Source organism: Uranotaenia lowii, chromosome 1 (genome assembly GCF_029784155.1).
Source record: "Uranotaenia lowii strain MFRU-FL chromosome 1, ASM2978415v1, whole genome shotgun sequence".
Taxonomy (NCBI): domain Eukaryota; kingdom Metazoa; phylum Arthropoda; class Insecta; order Diptera; family Culicidae; genus Uranotaenia; species Uranotaenia lowii.
In genome coordinates, this window is record NC_073691.1 from 207,578,746 (window position 1) to 207,594,651 (window position 15,906).

At 34.2% G+C, this 15,906-nt stretch overlaps 1 protein-coding gene across 1 annotated transcript in view; it reads right to left on the reverse strand.

Annotated features, from left to right (window-relative positions):
* LOC129745402 (soluble guanylate cyclase 89Da-like) overlaps window positions 1–15,906 on the reverse strand; it is a 67,933-nt gene that overhangs the window by 8,106 nt on the left and 43,921 nt on the right. Inside the window, exons 3-4 of the mRNA XM_055738470.1 lie at window positions 5,709–5,786; window positions 5,108–5,590 (exon numbers count right to left, since the gene is read on the reverse strand). Coding sequence (XP_055594445.1) covers window positions 5,108–5,590; window positions 5,709–5,786 — 561 coding nt within the window. The remainder of the gene's footprint in view (window positions 1–5,107; window positions 5,591–5,708; window positions 5,787–15,906) is intronic.

Sequence of the window (15,906 nt, forward strand, 5' to 3'; positions counted from 1 at the left end):
TGAGTTAGGCACCACCATCACCACGGTATTCAAAATGACTTGGTGAAAATATTGAAGTTTTGAAATTGAACTCCCAATAAAAATTATCAGCATGCGATTTCTTGAAATTTTAATTCCCAAACAAAATTGTCATCTTGATAATTATATCTTGATTGTAAAACTCATTTACGAGCTGAAACTGAATCTGAATTTTGTATAGATATTCGTTTTAAATCAAAATTGTGTACCTGAACTCAGTATTCTAGTTTTTGTTCTGTTTCCGAATTTCAATTCGATTTCTGAAATATAAATAGAAGAAAACGATTCCAGAACTAATATTCTAAAACAGCGTTTCCATTATGAACCAAGAATTGAAATTTGTTACAGACTCTCAACCATGAATCTATAATTTTAATTCTTACGGTTTCAAACTTGATTCATAATTTTTCATTTTAAATTAAAACCTGACTAGCAAATTTGAATTAAAATGTGAATGAAAAGAAAAAAAAATTAAAATTATCTACCTGATTCTGAGTTTGAATCTCTTGCATAAGAACTTATCTTCAACGGTTTGTAATGGGATTTAAAAAATTTGAAATTGAAAACTTCGAATAAATATCAAACAAAAACTCAGGATGGCTATAGGAAATATCGTTTTGTTTTTATCAACTCTGGAGTTCATTTTTCATTTTGCATTTTGGTCGAAGATTTTTTTTCTAAATTTAAATTTAATTCTGAATTGAAATTATGATTTGTGATCCTCTGATAACGGGCGCTTTTGGAACTCTACTTTCATTGAATTTCAAGCTCTTATCCAAAGTTTTGAACTTTATTTAACCTGGAATGAATTAAATGATTTTATTTTTTGCTACAGAGAATGTATGAATAAAGAGAAAATTTGTTTTTTAAGGGTTGATGGACACATCATATCATTTTTTTTTAAATTCATTTCTAAGATATAATTGAAAAATTACATGAAAGATCAGTTTCTGATATCACAAGGCAACGAAATTCACATTTTTGAGATGCAAAAACTCAAAAAAAATGGTTTTGACTGGTTTCAGCGTGTTGAATTCAGAGAAGCATTTAATTTCATTTTACCTGCTTTCATTTCTAAGATTCAAGCTAACATTCGAAAATAGGTAAAAATTCATTTAATGAATTTGTGCACTTCAAAAAAACTGTAAAATGTTATAAATATATAGAAAACTAGCAGACCCGGTAAACTTCGTCTTACCATTTTAAACTTGGCGTCTATTTCAATTTTTTTTTGCTGTTTGACTTAAAAAAAGCATCTCATCTTGAGTTGTTAATCGTCTCGCTTTCTTGAACATGTCCTAGTTTTTAAACATATCCATCTTTTCCGTTTGCTCGAATTGGCCCGTTCAATTATATCGGAATCAAATCTAGGAATTTTAACTCAATTCTACGGGTCTTTAAACTGATTATTCAAAAAATATCTCCAATAAACTTTACATACATCTTACATGAATCCTTTTCATTTACATTTCTTTGATTCGGATGCTTTGAATATTGCCGAATGATATCAGGTATCAGCTTCCCGTTGCAACTTCGATTTTTTCAGCACTCAACGTTACCATCAAACTTGGCAAACCTCATGCTAAAAAAAATCCACTCTTTATAACTTGTTCCATAAATAACATATGTTGATTATATCTATGTTTCATTTATTGTATACAATTTAGTTAATTGACTCCGCTTTTCTCGAGTTCACTTTACGGTTTAAATCGAAATCAAAAATTTCTCATTTATTGGAATTTATTGCATATGAAACCTTATGGAAGAAGAATTTTGAATATCGGGACAATTTTTGGAGTGTTTGCTCAATATTCTGCCTAGCGCAGCACTTTTAGCTCCCGAGTAGCTTTTGATGGTATATTTTTTAGAACTGAAGAAATAAAAACATTAGAGATGATTTTTTTCAAACCATTTTCAAGCAGCTTCACTTTCCTCACATTTGGAAGCAGTGGTTATTTATATCCATATTTTCATCAAAATCATGTCCAAAAAAAAAGGTTCGCCCTTTTTTTAGCAAAAAATGCTAATTAAATAAAGAAGTCTTGATTTATTGGGTTAATATTCAAAGAAATTTAATTTGGTTTTGAAAGGAGAAAAGATATGATTAAATTTTTTGTTATTCAACCGAATTAAAGCATTTTTAACTTCTTTTTTATCCTTAAATACATACCTGCCAATTTAAACCATTGTTGTCTGATTTAAAATTTTCCTAAACAGTGTTGAAGGTGATTTGCGATTCTGTTTATGATTATGTGATATTTTCAAGATTCAATAAGATTTAATTGGAACGCAGGTTTTAAAAAATTAAATACATAAAAAAGAACTAATCTTTCAAGGCTACGATGATTTCATGAATTCATTCTTTTTTCTGGAAATTTTCATGTAAATTTACCTCGACATTTAAAATTTTTTAATATCCGTTCAGATTTAACACTCGGGATACCCTATCTGACTATTTTAGAGAAAAATTTGAATATGTTTCATGACTTAAAGGCGCATTGCCACTTGTTTCACCGTGTGAAATGACAGGAGTTAATATTATTTTCAACACTTTTGGGTCATAACAAAAACTTATCAAAAAAAAAATCAGCTTCTGCTATCAAAAAAAAATATGCTTCTGGAATATCAATCACAAAAAAATTGTCAACAAAAAATCGGATCTAAAGTTTCACCTACGTAACCCAAATTTGTTAAACAAAAACACACATTTATGTTAAGTACGTACTTGAATTCTGTGTAAACAAACAGGGAACCTGTAAACAGTTTTTTGGTGAACGATTAAAAAAAAGTTAAGTTTATTTAGTTAGATTGTTTATTTGGGCCTAACCATTTATAAATTTAGAAATCATGTAAACATTTTTTGTAAATGTTGAACGTTTGCACTTCTTTGCATTCGGCCTTTAAATGGACATCAATCTTATATAATCCATTTCAAAGGACAGGCTCTTGTTCAGTTCATGTGTCTGTTCATTTGCAACGGATTTTGTGGTTGTTCTATAAATTTAATGGCGCATGATACAACTTCTGTGATGCACATTTGTACATGTTTGAAAAATATTTCTAGCATTTTGGATTATAAACCAAGTCTTTCCACTTTTCTTTTTTCAAATGTCCGCAAAGAGTCATACCATTATTTCTTACGCAGCAGTACTAAATTCATTTTATCTAGACAACAATTCCTTCTTGAAATAACACGAATTGAAGTTTTAATTTTTTCAAATCGTTCGAATGGTTTTGATTTGATCGGCAAAATATTAATCTGGGTCACATCTGGGCGTCATTCATTACTACATATGTGCTGTACAAATGATCTAGGAATCAAGAAGAAAAAACACATCTAGGCTTCATGTGGTCACCACATGCATCGAAATTATGCTTGGTTGAGAAATGCGCGCCCAAATATTCCCACTAAACAGTATGCTATGCCATAGTTACTAACCTCCTACGACGTTTGCTTGCGACGCCTTGACCATAGAGACGAAAAACAAACCGCCCGCCCGGCGCCCAAAGTAAAGAAAATCTCGAAAAAATTGAAGGCCATGACTTTAATTTGATTCAATTTATTACAAATTTAATGATTACGGACAATTAATGCGACTTTTTGTTGTTTTTATTCGATATAAACCGATTCGCACGCCCACAGAATATTCTTAAAATAATTTCATTTGAAACGGTTGGGTCATTTCGGAGGAGTAGTACTACAAACACCGTTACAAGAGAATTTTATATAATAGATAAAGGTTTTGAAGCAATGGTCCACTTTCTCGATGATTTCTGGTAATTTTGACTTCTGAGAAAAAGTTACCAGAGTGTTCTTTTTTTTCCAGTTCAATGAAAATTCAGGAATTTAACGAAATTTGAAAGAACTTTTAAATCAAAATGCTTCTTAGATATTTATAAAACCAAAATGAATTGCAGTCTTCAACAAATTTGTAGATAAAATAAAAAGTTAAATATTCGTACCTTAAGTTTGTCAAAAAATAAAGCAATTGTCAGAAACTACAGCTATTAGAAGCTTTAAAACTTGAAAGAATTACGAAAAAATATCATTTTGTTGGCATCAGAAATGTGTTTTCATGTTGTCATGTTTTTTCGGTCTCAAATATCTAAAACCTAAACGTCTAAAATTTACCACAATTCCGCTTTTTTATGAAAAAAGCTTATGTAGCCAGAAAAGAAGAAATATTAATCCCGTCTAAATTAAGCATTTCAGATTGCCCAGTTTTATCCGGGCTCGCCCGAAAATTCAAGGAAAAATTCAAGACGAGTCCGGTCCGTCCCGAATTCCCAGATTTTATGAAAAACTGACCGAATTTCGCCCGAAGTTATTTTTTAGTTGTTTGCAAAATTTACCAAAAATTCAAATTGAGCAATGGTAAGCTTTGATTTTCGTATTCGAAAACGAATTCGTCAGAGTTATACTCAGCAAAATTAATAAGAAATTTTTTTTTGGAAGCATCGAGCAAAATTTAATGAGTTTCTAAAACAATTAAAGTTGCAAGTGATTTTTATCTATTTTTCTCTTAACTTTGTTCAAATAATGGATAAGTTTTGCCCAGAATTAATAGTTGGGTTTTTGGATTGACAAATTTGAAATCAAATGACCGGTTTTTTGTCAGGTTTTCCAAAAAAAATCCCGAAATTGCCCGACCCGGACACGTGTTGGAAAAATTCTGGAATGGTTAGGCTAAAGAGGTAGGAAAAATGACAACAATTTGACATAAATGTTCAATATTTGCAACCGAAAAAGTACTGACATTAAGCTCTTCAGCTCATGTGGTTAGGCAACTTTTGTGAATTTTTTTTCAAATGATAAAGTTTTTTATAGAACCAAAAAATAAAAGTTCTGTGAATGGTTCAGCGAAAAAAATGGGTTTTGTGGGTTAACATAAAATAATTGTTACAATATTAAACGAAGGATAAGAAAGTTAGACGTGGTTAGACTTCCAGTAAAAGGCCTACGCTTCTGGAGCGATCATTGGAAAACTAGTCATTTCTTATCATTTAACGGCAAGTTAAAAAAAACTTCTTTTAATTGAAAAATATTCCCACGTCATCAGGCCTGGTTAAAAATGTCAAAAATACTCACATACTCAAGATTATCGAAATCCAACCGATATTTCACGATGACAGTTTTCAAACCTCCCTGAATCGAGATTGGCCCCGCCGTTCCACCGGGCACATCGTTTTGACTCTCCAGCACCTTGATAGTGACATCCATATTGTACAGCTGCTTAGCAATCTCCATCAGCTGCCCCCGCAAGTACTTGGAAAACCCCGAACGTGTACTCCGATAAACCAGCACCGCCCCTCGTTCGTCGACCTCGATCAGCTGCATCGATGGGCTCTTCATCTTCCGGTAGGTGAACCGCATCTGCAGATGGATGTTGTCCACCGAGTGGAGAAAATCACAGAAATACCGTCCGGTGGCCTTGATCAGCTCATCGTAACCAAAGTTGCTGAAGAATCGCACGAAACATCGCCCGAAAAACACCATAAACTCGTCGATGCTCTGGCCGGTAATGGCCGAAAGCGCTGCCGCCAGATCCGGAATCAAGCTGTCCGGATATTGCTGCGGAATTAGCACGAGAGAATTTGAAAATTATTCATGGTGGGTATTATAAGCGCCCGAAAGGTATGCAACACACATAGCAGAATTAGTAAAAGTGACAGCATTCGTTCAAACTCACCTGATAGGTGTTGAAAACGGTTAGTTTACAGCCGGCCGCTAGCAGGGCCTGTTTCCAGACCGGCTCTCCATATTCCAGCTGCATGATCCAAGTGCCAGAGCGATGCGTGTGAACAAAAAAAACATTTATTAATTTCCATTTTAAAAATTGACATGAACCAATCCAAACCAAACACAACTCCAAAAGGAGCGTTTTTTTGTGCGTCACACCCAAAACAAGAATTATGTATACCAAAACTGTTCACAAAAGCGAATGATTTGTAACACATGGTTTGAAGGAAAGAATTGGCTTTCAGACAGTGCGTTAGTACCTAAATCATGAAGCTATCCTATGGGAAAAGTTGTTTCACAAAATGTCCTAAAATCCGATTTGCATAAGCTATGTAACTTCTTCTTGTCACTGACTGGGACCGGAAATGTCCACAATTTCATAAGCTGTCCCTTTTTTAACGCCTGACCCTGCCGCATCCTTCATCCCATAAACTCGAATCTCGAAGTTTTCCTTTGAGCGCTGATAACGTGCGAGGGTAACAAATTAACGACCGAACCCGAAAGTGCTGAACTTTATCATAAATAATATCTCAGTTCGAATGTGAATTCCCTCCCCATGGGAGGTCCGTCATCGGATCAATATATTTATGTGTGCATAAAATCAAAATCTAGAGTGATCCCAGTTTTGGAATCAATCGCTTCGAAAAACTGTCGATAGAGCCACTCGTGTCGTTGAGCCACAGCATATGTTTTCGTCCGTTTGGTTTCGATGTTAGCAAAATTGGAACTGAAAATAGGGATTCCAAACTTAAAAACTGAGCAAAAAATAAAAGAAAAAAAAACAAAAATTCAGAAAGTTTGTTGGACATGATTGAAAAATTAACTTAAACATTCAGAGACCACTCTTCAAAAAAAACTCTTCAAAAAAACAACAACCACTTGCTGTTGCCTAAAAAAAGGCGTTTATTTGCATCCGTTTCGAAACTTTAAATGACTTAGTTCCAAAACAGTAAAAAATAAAACCAGTTTCAAAAAGTTGAAATTCCTTGTAGACAAACTATACGCACCTCCTACCAAAGTTATAGCTGCTTATTTCAAGATTTAACATTAAAATGTCCTTACCGGAATTTGAAAATAAATCCTTATCACCAATCAAACAGTTTCAAGGTAGGGGAGAGTGGGGTATCGTGGGCCATGGGGAAACGTGGGCCACTTTTAATATCTCAGATGTGTGTTGAGATAAAAATCTCAAACCAACTGTCATCGTCGTCGCTTTGCGTGAGCATGTATTCCTATATGTTGTTGACTGAAATACGCATCTTATGCTTCTATTATTTATAAAGCCAAAAAAAGTTGGAAAAATTTACTTACATAATTAAAAAAAAACCCGCAAATATCATCGATGGGGAACCTAAAGTGCATAACAAAAATATGCTCATACGCTTTTGATCTTAGTTTTGTCATGATCTTTCACGTGGAAAAGGAATTTTTGATGAAACATCAATAAGTCACACAAACGCAACCAATTTGCAAATCATAGCTTGTGGGAAATCGTGGGCCACACATCTTGATTTACCTATATTTTTATGTTTTTATACACATTCAGAACTTAAAATACATTTTACCTATCTGCAATGTTTTCTTTTGCCAAATGAAGAGTTATGAAAAATATTTTGTCCATCCTATGTAAGAAATTTTGCCAAAACGTTCGCGAGCCAGGTTTTGGAATCTATGCGATCATACACAGCTCTCTTTTTTATTTCATCATCTGAAATTGCTTTTAAATAACGAAATGAATTAGGAAATCACAGTTTTGGGTCAACTCATAAACTTTGCATGTTATTTGGTCAATTTGGATTTGGTGACCCACGATTCCCCACCATTTTTCAAAATCCAAAAAATATTGCCTTTTCTCAAACAGTCAGAATTTGAGGAAAATAACTTATTAAAAAAATAAAAAAAATACCTTATGATACCTTGAAAATGTAGAAAACCATACCATTTTTTATTTTCATTTTATCTTTTATATTAAAAAAGTTATGGAACAACGAAAAAAAGTGGCCCATGATTCCCCACTCTCCCATACTAATTTTGGTTATTCAAACCTTTTTCAAATCAGATGTTCTCTAAAATACAAATCTTCAATGTTCATTGTAAACACGGAATTTCGTTTGAATTCATTGGTCAAGTTTACAGCTTTTTCCAGCTCAAAAAATTCCAGCTTCAAAAACAAATTTGAAGTATGGTCACCGCTAGCAAACTGAAAAAAAACGCATGTTTCTAGCTTCGTCTTACATCGGCTAAGCCAAAAAACGGACAGAGTTGAGAGGGTTAAGGTCGAGGGGTTATAAAAGTTGGAATCAATTGACCCAAACCTTTTTTTCGACGTAAAAAATACGAAAAGATACACCATGTCCGTCCATGATGATAAACCATAGCAGGAGGGATCTTCTCAACTAAGTAGGTATAATAAACACATTCCAACTCTCAGTTGAGCCCTTTTTGGTGGGTAGCGAACGGCTGTTTCCTTTTTGCAGCAAAGAAAACCCCAGAAAGTTGACTTTCCATTAGCCAAAACTCTTCGAAATCTTACCTTCAAGGAAGTTTTTGAATAAAGTTCTTCAACAAAGTTTCATCTCTCTTTGTAGCCACAATTTGCATTGGATGGCAAATGGATACGTTTGGAGATAACACTCGGCGAAAGTGATTTAGACTTACTATACTTTCGCATCTCAACGAAATTTTTAATTTTAATTTTAATAATAATACTAAAAAATTTCTTTTTAAAATGTCAATTGAAATATGGAAAGAAGCTGAAACTAATCTTGTAAGAAAGTCAAAGTCTAAGAAAAGGAGTTTTTTGTGTGTTTAACCTTAGAAGGAAAAAAAATGTGGTGAGCCAGCATAAGACGTGGTGGATCTGAATTTCATCCCCTATAATAATACCAATTATTTCTTTATTCAAAAAAGAAATCCATCGATATCCTTTCCGATGTTCCGATGACCGATGGTGGGTTTTATCTGATTGAAAAAACCTTCAATCGAACAGTTTTTCCCCCATCCGAACAGCTCTTGTCAGCATTTATTAGCCTTGAAATGAGCCACACGAACAGAAAAAAACGCCAACAAACAATGGATGGCTTATTCCTTTCGATCGACAAAAAGGCGCTCCTAGCCTTAGGATTCCGAAAGCGAAAAAAATAAGGCTGACACACTGAGTTCCACTTCCTTTCTTTCCTTTGCCAATTCTATTTTCATCCTTTTTCTAGGAGAAAAAAAATAACATTCGCCTCGCTGACCGCTGCTGGACAGCTTCGGGGCAATGTATCCTAAAAGTTTTTTTTTCTGTTTCATCCTTTATGACATCTTGGCAAAAAATATTTTTCCTCCACATTTCCGGTTTCATCAATGCAACAAAAAAAAGCTTACTCCGGCTCCAAACCGACTACGCTAGAATTGACGATATTTTCCTCCCCACAAAAGAGGGGTCACTTTCAAATGGAAGAAAATTATGACATTCTAACCTACAGGAAGGCATTTTCTTTTCTTTTCAATCAAATTTTTAAAAATTGTATCATTTCATCTAAATACAGTAAGAATTTGTAAAATTTAACGAGACACCCTTAATTGACATAGAAAAAAAAGCCAACAGTAGCTCCATTATCAAGGAAACATTACGAACGATGATTACCGGTTTTCTATTGAACCATTTTCCTGTTTATCGAAAAAATGGAAAAGTCATTTCTCGCCATCCACGCAGAGATAGGCGGGGGCAAATGTTTACATTTCTAATCGTGTTTTAATGATGGCGTGTTATCTATCGATAAAGGTTGCTAGTGTCCAGCAAGCTTTTTTTTTTCTTCCTATATTGAGCTGCTCACTAATGAATGGGGGGTAAAAATTGGAGCATCTTGATCAGATGATATTGGCATGGTCGTTCTTTTAATGACTGACATTGAAAGTATTTGTCCTTTGCGAGTTGCGGAAGGAAACATTAAATTAGACGAGAAGGTTAGAATTAAACGCGATGGCTAATCAACCATCGCCGGTTACAAACATAACATAAACACGATGGTAACATAAATTCCAAGGCATACATTTTTCAGCCAAATTATTTTCATAAAATTTGTAAAACTAACAATCAGTTGTTAGAACATAGATAATGCTTCAGAAAAAATTGAAGCTGCTCATAAAAATTAGCATCAATTTAAAAGACCGTCATCAACCTTAAAACACTATCTTTTCATCCCCTCACCCACTAAACTTCTCATCTTTTCATCTTTTCATCTTCTCATCTTCTCATCCTCTCATCTTCTTATCTTCTCATCTTCTCATCATCTCATCTTCTCATCTTCTCATCTTCTCATCTTCTCATCTTCTCATTTTCTTATCTTCTCATCTTTTCATCTTCTCATTTTCTCATCTTCTCATCTTCTCATCTTCTCATCTTCTCATCTTCTCATCTTCTCATCTTCTCATCTTCTCATCTTCTCATCTTCTCATCTTCTCATCTTCTCATCTTCTCATCTTCTCATCTTCTCATCTTCTCATCTTCTCATCTTCTCATCTTCTCATCTTCTCATCTTCTCATCTTCTCATCTTCTCATCTTCTCATCTTCTCATCTTCTCATCTTCTCATCTTCTCATCCTCTCATCTACTTATCTTCTCATCTTCTCATCTTCTCATCTTCTTAACTTCTCACTTTCTCACTTTCTCACTTTCTCACTTTCTCATCTTCTCATCTTCTCATCTTCTTAACTTCTCACTTTCTCACTTTCTCACTTTCTCAACTTTTCATCTTTTCATCTTCTCATCTTCCTCATCTTCTCATCTTCCTCATCTTCTCATCTTCCTCATCTTCTCATCTTCCTCATCTTCTCATCTTCTCATCTTCTCATCATCTTATCATTTCATCTTCTCATCTTCTCATCTTTTCATATTCTCATTTTCTAAAATTCTCATCTTTTCATCTTCTCACTTTCTCTTCCTCTCATCTTCTCATTTTCTCACTTCCTCATCTTCTCATCTTCTCATCTTCTCATCTTCTCATCTTCTCATCTTCTCATCTTCACATCTTCACATCTTCTCATCTTCTCATCTGCTCATCTGCTCATCTTCTCATCTTCTCATCTTCACATCTTCCCATCTTCTCATCTTCTCATCTTTTCGTCTTCTTTTCCTCTCATCTTCTTATCTTCTCATCTTCTCATCTTGTCATCCTTTCATCTTCACACTCTCCCATCTTCTCAACTTCTCATCTTCTCATCTTCTCATCTTCTCATCTTCTCATCTTCTCATCTTCTCATCTTCTCATCTTCTCATCTTCTCATCTTCTCATCTTCTCATCTTCTCATCTTCTCATCTTCTCATCTTCTCATCTTCTCATCTTCTCATCTTCTCATCTTCTCATCTTCTCATCTTCTCATCTTCTCATCTTCTCTTTTTCTCATCTTCTCATCTTCTCATCTTCTCATCTTCTCATCTTCTCATCTTCTCATCTTCTCATCTTCTCATCTTCTCATCTTCTCATCTTCTCATCTTCTCATCTTCTCATCTTCTCATCTTCTCATCTTCTCATCTTCTCATCTTCTCATCTTCTCATCTGCTCATCTTCTAATCTTCTCATCTTCTCATCTTCTCGTCTGCAAATCTTCTCATCTTCTCATCTTCTCATCTGCAAATCGTCTCATCTTCTCATCTTCTCATCTTCTCATTTTCTCATCTTCTCATCTTCTCATCTTATAATCTTATCATTTTCTCACCTTCTCATCTTCTCATCTTCTCATCTTCTAAACTTCTCATCTTCTCATCTTCTCATCTTCTCATCTTCTCATCTTCCCATTTTCACATCTTCTCGTCTTCTCATTTTCTCAGGTTCTCATCTTCTCATCAACTCGGTTTCTCATTGTCTCATTTTTCGTTTCCGTATCTCCTCATTTACCCATTTTTCACACCTTCTCCACTTCTCATCTACTCATCGCTTCAGCTTTTCATTTTCTCATCTTTAATTTTTTTTGTTTTCTCGTTTTCTCATTTTTCATATTCTACCTAGTCTGAAATTCGATAAGCTAGAAGCAGGAAATTTTCAAATCTACTAAGCACATCTTTCGAGTTGGTTTTCGGAAAAACAGAAAAAAACATGAATTAAACTTATTTCAGCGATCTAACAGAATATACAGGTTGAAGATAAGAATTTGTTATTAGACCTATTTCTTGAATATAAAAAGTCAAATGCCGAAGAAATGTATCCTATATAAATGTCCGCATTTAGACAAGCAAAGATTTTTTTTTTTTGTTTCGATTATAGTCGTTTTACCATCTTTATGGCATTCGCAACTTTATCAACGTTACAGTTGGCGGATCGTAATTGGAAAACTTATCCGGTACAACTGCGTTCGATGTTTACTCTTGGGCTCGAACTCACGGACATCGGCTCAGGAGACAACAGACTTGCCAACTGAGCTATATCACAAGCCCACAAGCAAAGAATGATTTTCGTATGTTTTTTAGACTATGAGAAGCCTCAATGAACATAAGATTGAGGGGTTCATCCGGGTGTCGCCATATAGGAATTGGAAATAAGGTAGCACCTTGCTATTACGGGCATGAGAGAATTTTTATAAACTTGTAATGGTGGGCTAGATGTAACAAAATTTATTTCAATTTACTTTAATCCTTTATGATTAATCCTTTACAATTAGGCAATAAAGTTCAGGTAAGATAGTCAAAAATTCACAGGCATAACGGCCGCCAGCATTTGAACTAAATTGGTTCATATCATTCGGTCTGCTGAACGGAAATCGAGTTCATCGCAATTATAAGATCCATTAGATATGATGTGTTTATAAAAAAAACATAGATTTTATTCTTTCAATCCGGTACCGCATAAATATCCCATTTCAGATTCATCACTCTTACCTCTCAAATTGATATTTTTACTGGCGAAACTGCTTTTATTCCCATATCATACTATTTAATCTTCAATGAGGTTCTCATAATTTTTACAAATTTCTTTGTTGTTATATGATTTATGAGCGTGATAAGAGCACAGAGTATCAACAGGAATAGGATTGTCCGCAGACATCAAAGAACAGACAATACCAGCGAATTCGTTTACTAACATTGAACAAAATCATTCTTTCAGCATAAAGCATACACTTTATCATATACAGACCCCGTTCGTTTTTGGCAACACCCCCGTAAATTTTATGTTGCCAAAACCGAATGTTGCCAAAATCGATTTTTTTTTGTCACTTTTTTATTTCAAATTTTTATTTCAAATTATTTAAAATTGATGTAAGGTCTTGTATAGGCATGAAGTTTTTCAGTTTGGCTCAACTATATTAGTTTTGAGCAATATAACATGGAAAAACTCGTGTTTTTACAGTTTAAAACTATTATAAATAAGCCAAATTGAAGAATTTCATGCTAATATTACGTTTTGCATTGATTTTGATCAGTTTGAGATGAAAGTAAAAAATAAAAAAGTTACAAAAAAACCGTCTTTTTTTTATGTTGCCAAAATCGAACGGTTTTTAATCGAATGTTGCCAAAATCGAACGGGGTCTGTAGTTTCATCAGATCATTCATTATAATTATGTCTCAGGAAATATGACTATCGTAGCTATTTCATATTTTCTCAAGTATTTAATGTAGTTCAATAAATATAAATTTATTCAGGGTTTTGCTACAATTCCTCAGAACCAATCTTCAAATCAACTAATATGTATCGAGGACCACACTGTGGGATGGAAGATGCTGGTACGATATGTTTCTATTTAACTAACAGCATAAAAGAAACTCATTTTAGGTCGGACCCACGCATGCAGAAAACACTTGAGCAGTTATTGCATACATTATCTTACGTTTGATTTAAAACTTCTTTATTATATTATCACGTTATATGAAACATATTTTATTACATTCTCAGATAATATCTTAGCTCATTGATACATTTAATTATTTATAATTCCTGTATATTATTATGTTCATTTTCGTATAGGAATATTCATGAGTAGATATTATCATGGAATAAGATATCCTTATATTTTCATATTAATATTATTTTTAAATAACACATGACATATATGACCTATATGACATATTCTCAGCCGTATTTCTTATTTAAACTTATATTGGGTCGGAATTCGACCAGACTGAACTGAACGCCATCATCATTTTTTCAAAATACTTTGTGTGCAAATATTTTCATCTAGAGACAAAATATTTGATGTTTATCAAATCAAGTTTATAGTTTATAAACCGAGGAATTCATTGTAATCGATAGTATTGGCTTTTCGATCTAGAATATAAATTAAAATAGATTGAGTTTCTGTTGTTTCTAAATTTTCTCATGGCGCTCAGTTCGGTCTGGTCGAAGCCCGACCGTTTACAGTTTTTGACTTTTTTGATATTGTACTAAATTATATTATTTTAACACAACATCATATATATATTACATTACATTACTTTGCATATTATATTTCATTATATTATTATTTTTTTTTTGTTTCGATTATAGTCGTTTTACCATCTTTATGGCATTCGCGACTTTATCAACGTTACAGTTGGCGGATCGTTATTGAAAAACTTATCCGGTACAACTGTGTTCGATGTTTACTCTTGGGCTCGAACTCGCGGACATCGGCTCAGGAGACAACAGGCATTAATTATATTATATATATGTTGTATTATATTAATATCTAGGGTAGGGGCATCTGGGTATCCTCGTTTTACAAAAAGAGCGGGTTACCGTGTATGGTTGAGAAAAATAAAGTATTTGATTACTTTTTGTAAAATAAGGACGCACTCTTTTTTCGGAAGCCTTGGCGTCGGGATTATAATTTGCATGCTATCGTGTCTAGTCAACAATATGGTTATAGCTTCTCGAGACTTTTCCCCTTTTCACCCTGGATACCGTAAGTGCCTCTGCTTACGATTCCATTCCCTTAGAAGTCTCATTGAGTGGTTATGATTGTGTCGCGTGGTAGCCAAGATGGACGTGTGGGTTATTTTTTTTGCCACAACCGCGGCGCTGCCGTAAACCCAAGGTGGATTCAATACATACATACATACATGAGAAGCCTCAATGAACATAAAGTTTTTTTTTTAATAATATCTGTATTATTAAAGTTTCGGTTTCGATAAATGTTCAAACTTGGACATCTTTAGTCCATTTATCAAATTTTTCTGCGGATCGTACAAAAACGAACAAAAACTAGCTCAATATGAGAGAAACCTAGTCATTTTGTTATTATTAGATGATAAGTAGAATACAGGAGGTGTAGGCTTTTGCTAATCGCACGCGTTTTTCTTTTCGTCCGTGAAAATTTCCAAACTAATTAATTTCAGAGCGTTAAACAGTCGGGAATCAACTAGAAATGGCTTGAAGTGAAAGCTGGAAGGAAGTGCAGAAGTGTCCACCGGAAGTTCTGATAATTTATAGGGAAATATGTGTTATTTAAAAAAAGGCAAACCGTTAGCTGCAGAAACGAGATTAAATTTTATTCTCGTGTGGAAGTCTGGGGTTCTTAGGGGAAGCGTTTATTATGGCGAGTGTCCGGGAGCGCTGTGTGATAGTTTAGAAGTAATTTTGTCCCACAAAAATAACACACTTAAATTAATTGCTGAAAGTCCCGAACGCATAGGGAGAAATCGACTTGATGTGTTTTATTTGGCCCTTAGGGCATCTGTATTCGTGGTCTATTCTCGGGTCTAATTTATAAAGAATTGAACCAAAGAAATTAGATCCGATCCAATGAAAAAACTGGCAACTGCACTCGTGTTCCATTAACTGTCAAACGGTTTAGAACTGCGTCAAATTGGATCCAAATCTCATCAGTTTTGGATCAATCCTTATACCAGCTCTAAAAAAAGTTGAGTTGAAACTGGTATAATGGATCACCAGTGCGGTTGCTCGGGTCGGAATTTGGGTCTAAACCGGCTGTTTGGACCACGGATACAGGTGCTCTTATACGGTCTACGCAAAAAAAAATTTCTGTGCTCGGCTTGCTGCGATCGATTTTTTCCGGCAATTCACCTGTACTTATCCGAATGTTTACAAGGTTAAATGAATCTTAACAAATCTGCTCTGATTCGTTTACATTGTAACGCGATAGCTACTACCGTTCTCCTGGGAATTCACAAAAATATCGGTGAGATCATTCTTTGTATTAAATAGCAAGAAACATAATATTCATTCACCATT